The 13,673-nt window shown below is 36.1% G+C and overlaps 1 protein-coding gene across 2 annotated transcripts in view; it reads right to left on the bottom strand.

The window, feature by feature from the left end:
* Positions 1-13,673, bottom strand: part of Gabra1 (gamma-aminobutyric acid type A receptor subunit alpha1) — a 63,384-nt gene that overhangs the window by 15,732 nt on the left and 33,979 nt on the right. For both annotated transcript variants that reach the window (XM_060363843.1, XM_060363842.1), the window contains exons 6-7: positions 12,674-12,756; positions 5,919-6,062 (exon numbers count right to left, since the gene is read on the bottom strand). In XM_060363843.1, coding sequence (XP_060219826.1) covers positions 5,919-6,062; positions 12,674-12,756 — 227 coding nt within the window. The remainder of the gene's footprint in view (positions 1-5,918; positions 6,063-12,673; positions 12,757-13,673) is intronic.

Here is a 13,673-nt window from a genome sequence, read left to right as displayed (position 1 = left end):
ACTTCTTATTATTTACCTATATCTGTAGACTTAACCTGAAACAGAGACCTTAAAACAAGACAGCCCAAGGAAATAAATTTTCCCAATATTCCTATACCTGGAGAGGGAAGAGACAAAACTCTGGTTCAAAAGAGGAGGGACTTGCCTCCCAGAAGGAAATCTCACACTGTTCTGGCAGCCTATCTCAGATTATCACCAGCAAATCAACATGTAAATATTTCCATTTCATCCTCTCTATAAAAATGTAACCCTGCTAAAGGAGAAATAGACTCTAAGAACTTTTTTCTTCCTAGTTCTAGCCACATCAAATCTTTCTCTGTGATCAACTTCTTTTCTTTTTTCTAATTTCATTGGAGTATTTGAAAAAAAACCACTGAGTTTTTTGTGCAGCAAAGCACATGGTAACATAACTGCTAGATAAAAACACCAGGTGATCTTTCCTTCCCTCAGATGAGGATTAAGCTGTTCTGCATTAAACATCGTAAGGAACAAGCTCTTCCGTGTAATCAAGGCTTTGTACAATACAGAGTTAACCTGCAGTACAGGCTCAGGTCTTTCCATCCATCTTAACATCTCAGTACCTTCACCAAGCAAACTCTATTTGACTTCTGTTGCTGAACATTTTGTTTGTCAATCGATTGAGAACAGACCAGGGCCACAGCATAGTAGCAAGAAATGTCCTAAGGGGAAATTTTATTAGCCTTGGAAGAAAATGAGTTTTTTTGAGTTTAATACTCAAATCCATTTTCTTGTTGTATAGCCTTAGGTACCTCATGTAGACCTTCTTAACCTCAGTTTTCTTGTCTGTACAATAGTAAAATACAATGTGGCTAAATGAAGAATAATTGTTCTAACAGGACACTACATGAAAATGCTAAAATAAGTTTTAGTTACTTTCCCCATTTTCATCAATCTTCATCCACATCAGAATTGGGAGAAGTGTTTACAAAAGAAATGCAATCAGCGTTACAGAACAAAGCCATTCCTGCATTCATCATCAACTGGTATTAATGGCAACTTTAATGTACTTAATATGTACTAAGTACTCTCTAATTGCATCTATTTTTATACTCACTAATAAAATTTTGTTTGCATTCTAAAATCTGTATTTATTGCATATTGTTGGTGATTCTTAAGGTTCAACTCAAACAAAAACAATTGATCCTAATAGGATAAAAACTAATTTTCAAGACCTCTGCTTTAAAATATAGCCTGTGCGGACATGCCAATGCTATGTTTCACTATTGCATTTTATTATTTCTAACGATTCATTCTATTGTAGTCTAAAAAAATGTCATTAGCTTAAAGGAAAAAAATCTCATCTTTCATAAAATGTCAGGAAGATGAGTATCTACATACATTTTGTCATTTGCGCTATGACATTTTTGTGAATAGTCTGTAAAGGATATGCTTCTGGGAAGTTATTATTTGCTATTATACTGTATTATAAACAACATGTTTTTCTGAGATTAGGAAAGAACAGGAAGGCTTCTACTGTTTTGAAAACACTTTAAATTAAATGAAATCTAAAGAGTATTGACAGAAAACGTTCAAAGAAGTGACTGAAGTGACAGCGATGTCAGAATAAAGTTGTAATAATTTAAAAATGAAAGAAGAGCAAAAGAGAAAAGCCCATATCTTAATATGGATTGAAAGGCTAGACACCAAGTGTGCATGCCCTAAGCATATCACATTAACAGTATAGAAGAATTTTAAGTTAAATGTCCTCAGAGATCACTAATCCTGAGGGAAACATGTAAATTAAAAGCAACAATATTCCTGGTACATTACAGAGTAAGTTAAGGACAATGAAAGAAAAGCAGTGGGTAAAATTTGGTAAATTCGCATTTCAAATTGGTTTAGAGGTGATTTCCTCAGATGTTTGTTAAACATCTTGGTTGATCTCCCTTAGCTTCACTCTTCTATTCCCTGGGATGCCCTGAAGATATCATTTAACAGCATATGTCACAATACTTATAATCATAAATCTTATCTAGCTTTACAATGTAAAGACTGAGTGATAGATATAGTCTCACTGGCTAGGGAAATCAAGCCTCAGTCAACTTATAAAATGTTATTTTACATTGAGTCCATATGAAGCTTCTTTCCACATTCCATGAGAATATGGAAACATTGCTGAGTAATGGAACTCTTAGTGTAATTAAACCTTTTCCCCCATTTGAAATATGAATTAGTTGACTAGAAAACAACACAAATCCTTTCTTCAGAGATCATGCACTAGGCATTATAGATGGGGCCCTGAATGCTGGTCACCATGGTGATCCATGATCAGATGATCTGATTCCTGATGATGTTGTCCTTGGAAGGTTATCCTTCAAACAACACCTAGAAAAGCCTCCATATCTAAGAAAGATGATCCTATAATTTTTCTTAGTTTTTTTTAAGGATAAAATAGTAATTAAGAAGAAATTGCTTACTTTTTAAGATTACAAACATGCCCTGTGATCAATTTGCTTTGGAGAACATGACAACATCAAGTTATCCTTGAACATTTTAAAACCATTGGATGAATTACTTTCTTATTGCTTTGTGGATGCTGATGTTATTCTTGTCCAAAAGACCAAATCAATTACTTCAGTTTTCTATTTATGACTTGTAAGCATTGACCTAAAATCTCAGATATTGTAATAGTACTTCTACCATTCTTTTTTCTCACATCGTTGACATGATCTAGAGGTATTTGCACCTGAAACATGTCAGTGGGATTGTATGATGTATGTTTACAGATAAGGAGGGTACTGCTTTCTAACCTTGCAAAAAGTCATCCAAATTGATTGGACCTCTGCAAATGATATTAAGGTGGACATTATTTTCTAGCTATTGTTGTTTTGTGTCCTAGTGCCATCATTCTCTGGTTTTCTGGCAGTAACAGAGAAGTAATTGTACTCAGTGTCATCTATCTTAACATTTTCAGGGCTCCACGGTGAGGTGTGAAATATAGCATTGACAACCTTTCACAAGACCTTTGTTGCTTTCCACTGAAACCCACAGAGATGGATTCTTGATGATCAAAAATGGGCCCGGAGGAAGTATAATTTAGTTTCTTATTGCACTGTTAAAGATATACATCACGCTGAGATCTTGTATTTGAGATTTTGCTGTCATTATTTCTGCTCCCTAATTTTTAATAGTAAGTGGATATCTCCTAGGATGTGCAGATATACTTGCTTTCCAATTACAGGAAGATTACTTCAAGTAATGCCCAACACACGGGGTAGACCAGCTCAATGACCCAAGTCTTGGCCTTTCATTTACGTGCCTTAGCCCATCTTTCTTTTTATATTATGTATTTTTTTTTAATAATTGGGATGTTGGTGGCATGACTCTTTAGTAACTAAAAGATGACAGAAACATTAACTTTAAAAACATCGGATCTGGTCCTACTCTTACAGAGGGCTATCATGGCATGTTCAGGCCTGCAACTACAATAGAGGCTTTTTTCTCCAAACCATCTTCCAGACTTGTATATATTATTGCATGTGCATTACTGCAGTGGGGTTGTCTCCTTGATATCACCAACTACTGTCATAAATGATTAAATGTATCTGTGTATATGATACTTAATGAATAGGACCTAAAATACTGGCTACTGTTTCCCAACAAAGATTTAAACTAACAATGTGAAAAGCTACCCCCTGTAGTAATCTTTCCTCAATTAGCTTAAGCTACATTTTCTCTTTATTTACCCAAAATATCTATTCTCTATGCCTTCTCTGTCACAGCTACTACAGAAAATAATAGGGATAAGGAAAACAGACATGATCTTTGCCCTCACAAAAGCATTGCACAGCACTTAGCACACATTTTGATAATTACAGTTTATGTGTTCATCCACTCTAGACTTCACCTTCTATGAGAGCAAGGTCTGTGCTGTGGCCATCATTGAAACTCCAGTGCCTGTCATGATACTTATCATAACACTCATTTTTAAGAAGTAAATTGAGCTTATTTGGATATCCTTTTCAGCACATGTTGAAAGAGAAAAAGAATTTGGGATTGCAGCAACAGCCATTGTGTAATATTTTGAGCACGTATTGTGTGCTGTTTCTCAGCGTTTTACACTAAAGCTCCACCCACATTGTAGGTGTCTTTTTAGATATAACGGTAAACCCAGACACTTAATCATTCTATGCAAATCTCCCACACTAAGCTACACCCCCAGCCACTATCTCCTCTTTAATGAAAAGTATACCATTTTTGTCTCCTTAGATGAAGGAAAGGTTTCTGTCTGGATAAAGAACTGGTCCAACATCCCCAGGCTCATAAGTGGGAGGACTAGGATGTTTTCCACATCTTTCTCACAGTAAAGTGACACGTTTCCCACTATGATGCTTGCATTTCTAATAAAGGGAAAGCTGAGGACAGCTCTCCTCCATTTTACAGAACTAGAAGCATAACTGTGTATGTGTTCCTAAAAAAAATGCATGGGTGTTTTTAAAGAAGCAAAAGATGCATCTTATGCAAAACTTAAGTGACTAATCAATTACTTAAAAATGTTAACATTCTTTGGGTCCCAAGATGAAATCTAAAAATGGAACTTTTCTTACTGTTTTCTGAGAAAATTAGTATCACTCTTCCTGTATGTGACCAGGTCACTATCTTTAAAAATCACAAATTAAAGAGCATTCAATAAATTTAAATTCTGTAAGATATGTAAAAAGATAATTATAAGTGCTTGACATATATTTTAGCAATTGAAGACATTTAAAATTCAGAGCTTTGAGGGGAGGCAGAAGCTTTCTGATTTGTTATGTACCAGATTTAATTTACAATTATTTTATTGTCATTGTCAAATTTCAAATAATACAAGATGGTTCCTTGAATAACAACTCTTTACAACAACCTCAGAACGTCCATACACAGTTTGTCTGTTATGTTTCATGTAATTTGAAAATAACACTATTGTTGGTTTCAACACTAAAGTATCATACTTCAAATACTTTTACTTCAAAGATGGAATGACCAGCAGTACATATACCTCCATTGGCTTCAGCACTGGGATAGTATTAGCTACAAGAAAAAAAGCAAATTGGCTTTTTTTGTGTGTTCTATGTGTAATGACCAGTCTAAATTTAGACATAATCCACTGATGTGTGACATAAGTGGGACCTAGAGGCCTAAAACAGGCTAGTATTCGTGTAATGGCATTGTGTCCAAAGGCTTGTTGACAATCATTTTCACGGGTTTGATTTATTCTTCCCAAAATACTACTGAGTTACCACAGTCAGTTGGCAAATTGAAGGTACAGTTAATCAGACTTTCATCACTAACGGTTTTATATCCCAAGTCTCTGTTTATATCCCAGGCTGCATGGATCATATAAAACCAGCTTCTTATTGTGCAAATAAAAAGAGGACAGAAGATACCAAATTGCAGGTATAGTCCCAGAGTTTATATCCTCCAACTCTACTGATATTCATCCTTGGTCAGTTTTCTCACTCCTTTTTCTCCCCTTTATTCATTTATTTGACAATTTTACAGTCTGATACCAGTCCCCTCCCTCCACTCCACCCAGTCCCACCTTCACGTCCTCCTACACCTACCTCCAACCCCTTTTCTCCTTCTCAGATAAGGGGAGGTGTCTAAGGAGTCGCAGCCCACCCTGGCATCTGAAGTCACAGCGGGCTTAAGACCATCCTCTCCCACTGAGGCCCGACAAGGCAGCGCAGCTAGTGGAACACAGCAAGAAACAGCCCCTAATCCCATTGTTAAGGGAACCATATATTGACCAAGCTGCATATCTGCTACATATGTGTCTAGGTCCAGCCCATGTATTTTCTCACTCCTTTATCCGACTTTTCTGTCACTAAGAGAATTACAGAGTTCTTACATTCTCAGTATACTTTTTTTTTTAACTCTTCCTTTCATCATTTCCCAAATAATCAAATGAAACTTACCTGTACTGGACTGAACAATTCCAGAGTCAACTGTTTGTCCAAGAAGGTCATACTGATTTAAGCGTGACCCATCTTCTGCCACAACCACTGAACGAGCTGGCTCTCTCGTCCACTCATAGACAACTTCTGCTCTTGTGTAAGCATCTGAGAGAGAGAGAGAGAGAGAGAGAGAGAGAGAGAGGAGAGAGAGAGAAATTATACTCATGCATCTTGCCTCTTTGATTCTCTTAATGAGCTGATTGTTGCATCAGATTCGTATTTCCTTCCACATTGTTGCAGATGGCGAGCTAGAAATGGTTGCTTGGTTATGTAAGTATACATTTTTCTGAGGTTTTCTTTCAGCCATTTGTTCACCCCTTCCTGACATGTTAAAAAGGATACAGCACTCTGCTAGCATACTTAAGAAACATATTCAAGGTGTCTGACTTTATGTGACTTATACGGGAATAAGAGAGTCATGAATAGATAAGCAAATAAAAATAGACTTCCACAAAGTGAGATAAAGCCATACACTACCGGGTAAAGGAATGGGGGTGGAGAGCTGCATTTTAGATTTGGAGAAGGACTTGGTGAGGCTCAGAGCCAACATTTTTGTAAAGGCAAGACCGAAAGAGAAGAAGAGCAGAGCAGAGGCTTGAGAAAGAACTTGTTCATTAGACGGCATGTTTGTATTGATGTTGTTTATTTATTCATCTTTATTTCAGGCAGTGCAGTGGCTGGATTGAGGAAGATTAGTGTGTCCACGATAGAAAACATGGGAGATAAAGTGAGATTAGAGCTAGCAATCCTTGGTGTGTATGATGTTGAGTCATGGGACGCTTACATTAAATGGAAAACTAACACCAGGAATGTTGCTGCAGAGCTTTTGCACCAGAGGCTTACACTGACAATGTTTTCAATAGATTATTTTTATAGCTATTAACAAGAATGGCGAAGATGCTAAAGACGGTGAGAAGTTATCTTATAGATAACCTTCCTTCTCACTCATTTTCCATAGCCAAACCACTATTAGTCAAGGAATCTTTCTGACACTAACTAGCCTATCAAGTCTCATTGGGACTGACTGGATACCCTTACTCTGTGGCCTGGTAAGGCAATCAGGAATCAAAGTGAGTAAGTTGTAAAAATTAATAAAATAAATTTTTTTTTAAAAAAGAAGTCTTTTATATGAGGTTCTGGTTCATAAATTCTTACTTGACTCAGATTAGAGAGGAGTGGACAAAAATAAAGGAAATAGGAAAGCAAGGGAAGAAAGGAGGGTTAAATGGAAGGAGGAAAAGAAGGTGGCAGGAGAGAAGAAAGATTTCAAAGTGGTTCTGTTTTCCAGTCCCAGAAGACCCACTTCACAGGGCTGAAACGCTGTCCTCTGTTTAGATGCATAATGACGTTAATATTTTAAGGAGTATCAATGAGGAAAAGTAAGCTGCTTTAGATTATTTGATGGGAGGGCATGACAGCAAAGGTTAGCCTTATGATATAAGCTTGATTCACTGGCCAATGGCCAACTCGTCCATTAGTCACATTTGGCACACTGCCCAGAGACCAAAACACTTTCAGAAGGCCATGAAAATGTTTTAATTTATTTAAAAATCTAAGATCAATATAACCTAACCTGGCCTGTATCATCGTTATACCAACAGTTATAAACTATAATTTGAATTATGTTTTGGAGAAATGTACCCCCGCCCCCGACCCCACCAAAAAAAAAAAAAAAAAAGCTTACAGCTCTTTGAATTCTTTTTTTTTTTTTAACTGGACCAATTATCAGGGTTTTTTTTATTTTACTAATTACACTTTATTCATTTTGTATCCCCCCATAAACCCCTCCCTCCTCCCCTCCCCATCCCACCCTCCCTCCCCTTTCTTCATGCATGCCACTCCCCAAGTCCACTGGTAGGGGAGGTTCTCCTCTCCTTTCTGATCTTAGTCTATCAGTTCACATCAAAAGTGGCTGCATTGTCCTCTACTGTGGCCTGGTAAGGCTGCTCCCCCCTCAGGGGGAGGAATTCTTAACACTAGCCTGTTCAATATAACCTTCAAATCCAGGCTAGAGAATTGTGTGCAAATATGTATTTTTCCCAGCTAAAACATTCTAAGATTTTAACTTATGGTTGCCTTTTACATGAAAATATTGCTATCTGCCAAAACAAACACTGACTTTCAAACAAAATTTTGGAATGTCACTTTACTCTGAACTGAGCTATGCAGGAAAATTGCGAGCTTTTTTTCCCATCTTATGGAGGCTTCCTTTCTGCCCTATCATCATTTTAAGTCAGTGCATACCAGCTATCTCTTGAACAAACTTGTATGAAAAAGTTTGACATTAACATAATGTGTCCTGAGACAAATTTAAGCGACAAACGGGTAATCTAGTTTTGTCCTCTTGGACTTTTAAGCATTTCCTTCCTTACTTTTGGGTATTTTCAGTGAGTAAAAGTGCAGGGCATATCAGCATTATAAAGAGTAGGACAATTTTTTCAATGAAGAAAGTATGAAAATTGACTTTAAAAGGTCTCTTAGAAGAGGCCAATGCACACAAGTTGGAGATGTGTCACATAACTTACAGCACTAAATATATATTTTCAGCAAAATATATTTTTCTGACCACAGCAAACTTTTGTTTTCTTTTATTAATTATTTATTTATTTATTTATTTATTCTGAGTTTTCTTTCTTTTTTTAAAACAAAATTATTCATTCACACATATTCAATGAAAATAAACTGTTGTACATCATATGATTAGTTTCTTTAGTTAACAAACAATGAATACTAAATCAAGAAAAATCAATGTTAAAATAAGCCTCCTCTAAACTGTGGTAATACGTTAGATATTCTGATTTTGGATACAGTCATAGATTTTTTTCCAGATTAAGTACAGTAAAACTAACCTGAATGGTTTTTTTTAACTTTTATTAATTACACTTTATTCACTTTGTATTCCCCAATAAGCCCCCCCCTCCTCCCCGTTTTCTTACTGAAATAGACACGCTTTATTTGTGATAGCACAGACTGACTGAATGTGCCTCTTGGAAAAGTCTCAATTGCCACATGTTTTCCTCACATCTTATTGACACTAATCCGGGGCACAGAACCAAAAAACATGTTTCGTGGCATGTCACTACTTAGAGGGAAAAGAAAGGTAACAGCTTAAAGTGCTATTCATTCTACTCCACCTCATTTGAAATATATATATATATATATATATATATATATATTTTATTGAAAAAAAAATGTCCATTCCATGAACATAAACCAAGAAAGAATGCTGGTTCTGAAAATGTCTGGGAAGCTAGTTCTAGAGCTCATGACATTTTAGAACACAGTAAATCTACTGCTCCTAAATTGCACCGTTGTTGGCAACAGTGGCTGGATAGTATCATCCTATATCCCGAGTCGTCTCTGGAATGCTAATATAGTTGGGGAGCAGGAAGTCGTGCACTATCTTTGGTGTCCCTTGCTTCATTTCTTAGAAGTCCTGTGGGGTATGAACATGTACAGGCCTCTACTACAGTTCTGTGAAGGTTCACAGCTTCTCCTAAAAAATCTCCCTAAATGAAGAATGCACTCCTGTGCTCAAACTGAAGCTTTGTGGTAAAGAAGACAGAAGGAAGGTACATGAATAAAGAGTTTGAATTGATAATGCTTAAATATAAGAAAATAAAAACTGATGAGTCTCTTCAACTGCTTAGCCAACTACTTTAGGACATGATTTCAAAATAATCGTATTACACAGTAAGAAATGTTAGAACAAAAGGCATTGAGGTTATAAAACAGCCTCATGATAGCACATACTCAAGTCTATATTTAACGTCAAGAGATAAGCTGTAAAATAAAGATTCGGTGCTTGTTTCCAACTTCAGTGCCTAGATTTCCATGTTTTCCCTTTGTTCCTTACATCTTTTCAATCTCCTTGGAAGTTTTTGGAAAAGCAAAAAGGCACTTAAAGCCTAATTTTTCTGTATTCACCAAATACATATTTATTTAATTATGTTACCCTCTGCACTAGAAAATGCTAAATAAAATATCCCTGCTGTCATAAAAATTACAGTTTGCATACAATAAAAAGTACTCATGAATAAACACAAATAATAATACAGGGGCAAACATTAAAAAACAAATTGAAAAAGAATCAGAAAGATTGATAGTGTCATATACAAATTAACTACAGAGTCATAGGGAAAGAACATAAAAGGTACTGTTTATGCTGAGATGTGAAAGATGGAAAAGCAAGCCACACAGCTGCTACAAAGAGAAGAGCAAAGCAGACCAAAAAGATCACAGGCAAAACACCCAGGTGCACAGCTGCTTTTGCATTTTCCTTTAACTACATTCAGCTTTGTATGATACACTGTTTTCTCCTCAAGACCCATTTCTTTCTTTGTAAAATATCTCGCAAATCCTTCAACTGAAAATGTATCTGTATGAAAATATTTTCTGCTCAACCTTCTAACAACTTAGGCAAAGTAAAACATATTTGATTATACCAAGATACAGGTAGCTGATTCTTAGGATTTTAGGAAAAGCTTTGATCTTTTTGAAACAACCACTGATTTCTTATTTTCTTTACCAACTATTCCCCATCTTTCTGAAAGTAAAAGCAAGTTCTTAAGATGTTGTTTTGTGATGAGAAACTTTATGTAAAGGCATCGTTTCATTAAGATGAAGCACTAGGCAAACATCTACCCACAATGAACGCTACACATCTTATATGAAAATGCATGGCCCCTTTTCTTTAACTGTCCACACTTCTCAAGCAAAACTTAATATAAACAAACAAACAAAAATACGAGCAAACAAAACTAAACAATAACAAAAACTATAATTCATTGACCAAATAAGAACATATTTGAAGCCTAATTTGAAGTGGGAATAAAATGCTTTTAACTAGGACCATTACCAATAATGATACTGTGATACTGGTGAAGGATAAGTATTGGCTCAGAAGAGATACAGTGTATGATCTTCTCCCATCAAAGGTTATATTGTGGATTGGGAGAACTTAGAAGGCTTCATATATTTGACATACTATCTTATATCCAAGCGACAATGGCATCACTGTTAGAAATGACACTGCCACTCAGGAGAAAACCCCGGAGTCCACATTGTAAAGAGTATATTAAAATGAAACAAGTGTGGGAGAAGGTAGTCCTCCCCACAGTCCTGTTTAGCTGACAGGTTAGGAGGATATTAATCCTGAGTCTTCAAGATAGACTGTTATCTAAAAATAGAGAACAATGACTCCCCGTGACTGCAGCTGCTAGGCACATGGAGGCCCTTTGCTATTTTCTTTGCTTGCTGTCATCCTACACTATCACTATTTTTCTTCCATGAATCATATTTTACTAAAATAGTTGCTCAGTCTGCCTGTCTAGTGGGAACAGTAAGCCAGTTAGGTAAACTGGGGTTGACTCAGTCCTTGTCTGAACCCCCCCCTTGCAGGAAGCCAGACATACATTATCCTCACTTCATGGTTGCATGATAGTCAGAAATAGAAGGGGAAAGAGAAGGAAGCTCAGAGGGGCCAGCTCTTCAGCCCAAAGTTCCCTTCTCTCCACAAAGGTTCTCCTTGATGATTTCAAACACTACAGATCCAGAGAGTTAACACAGTGGAGATGTGTCTATGACACCATCAAATGGAAAGAAAGCAAAAATACATTCAGGAATTACATGGACCAGTCCTACTGACTCAGAAAATATTAGAGATGATAATGACAATAAATTATTTTCTAGATATTTCCTTCACATCCTGCCTCCACTAAGAAAAACACCTACATATAATCTTTGGCCACTTATTAATATTTTCTTAAAACCATGTCAGGACAGCATAAAGTAAATTACTGTAATCCTTTTACGAAGATGTAACTATGAGATGCAATAATCTTCCACTTTTCTACAAATACCACTCAATGCCATTTTCCTACTACATGGTTTAACTCATGGTTATTATTTTAGGAAATAAAAAATAGCACAGGAGCTGGAAGAGATGCATCAGTGATTAAGAGTGTGTACTCCCCTTCTCAGGGCCCCTAGTTTGATTCTTTGCCCACAAATCTGGCAGCTCTTTACCACTTTTAACTCCAGCTTCAAGAGATTGGATGCCCACGTCTGGCCTCCGCAGGTGCTCACAAATGCATGATGTATACTCTACATAGTGCCCTAGTTAGAGCGATGAAACAACATGATCACAACAACTTGGGGAGGAGAAAGTTTATTTCAGCTCACACTTTCATGTAACACTCCATCAATGAGGGAAGTCAGGGCAGGAACCTGGAGGCAGGCTGATGCAGAGGCCTTGGAAGGGTGCTATTTCTGGCTTACTCCTCATACCTGCCTCGGCTTGCTTTTGAATGGAATCCAAGAATGTCGGGCCAGGCACAGCACATGCACAATGAGCTGAGCCCTCCCCAGTAAATCACTAATTAAGAAAATGCCTTACAGCCAGATCATATGGGAGCATTTTTTCAGTTGCGGTTCTCTCCTTTCATGTAAGTCTAGTGTGATTGTGTAAATTTACAGAAAATTAGCCAGCACACGTTGGCACACATACATACACTAAATAATTATAAATTTTATTAAAAAGAAAAAAATTAAAAACACTTACAGGTACTACTTGTATTCAACTCTTGTGATATATTACTGTCTGAATTTTCTTTGTTGTTTCTGACTCTCCAACAGACCATAACTAGTTAAACACTGTTGTTTAAGTTAATACACCTCTCATAAAAATAATGATAATTTGAAGTAAATTTACTTACAGCTTCCAAATTTTAATGGGCAGGCATGGGCATCCATAGGGAAGTCTTCCAAGTGCATTGGACATTCGGCTCTCACTGTCAGCCTTATTAATTAAGGGAAGATAGAGAACAAACAAAAGCTCTATAGATTAGACAGTTACTGGTAATTAGAGCGGTGTATTAATAACTACAACAAACATATTAACAAAGCAGAAGACATGGATGTAAAATGCACACTTATGCCATATTATCCATAATCAAATGATCTAGAAAATGATACCATGACTATTTTCTATAATTTTTTGTTTACTTTGTGAAAATAGATAAGATTTTATTTTGAGGAAAGGAAAAGAATTGCTGATGTTTCCTATAACAGATAGTATTCACTAAGCTACCTGGCTATGGGAATTGTTCTGATAATTAATTAATTTCATTAATTAACCTGATAAATAATTAATTAAAATGTAATTGCATAACCAAATGACAGATATTGTAATTTGTCTGATTTGACCATCACACAATGTATACCTAAATTTAAATCATATTGGATGTCTTAAATATGTAAAATTGTTTTATGTCAATCAAAGATAAAAAAATATAAAAGAACATGCATAATTGCAACTTCAATCATTATTGAAAAGAAGATACTGGCAGTAATACTCCTGTCCCAATTGTTCCCTGAATCCTTCCCCAAAAAGCACCAACTCATAAGATAGAAAGGGAAGCAGAAAGAGTCCTCAGATTTTGTGAAACTATGGTTCATGAAAGGTGCAAACTCTCCTTAAGGATTTTCACAAAGTGCCCCTGATATTCCAACAGCTGGTTTTATTCACAAACCCACTGCCTAGTTGAGGCAGGACTCTATTATACTTCCTTTCAGTCTCATGTATTCTGAGAATGTGAACTTTATTCATGGTTTTGTTTAATGCTAAAATCTAATTCATTGAAATATATTGGTTTTTAACAAATAGAAATGTGGTTGAATTTACATTTAATTTCTTCATAATATCTTTTAAAAATG

Source organism: Meriones unguiculatus, chromosome 11, assembly GCF_030254825.1.
Source record: "Meriones unguiculatus strain TT.TT164.6M chromosome 11, Bangor_MerUng_6.1, whole genome shotgun sequence".
In the NCBI taxonomy this organism is placed as follows: domain Eukaryota; kingdom Metazoa; phylum Chordata; class Mammalia; order Rodentia; family Muridae; genus Meriones; species Meriones unguiculatus.
This window is presented reverse-complemented; position numbering and strand designations above follow the sequence as displayed.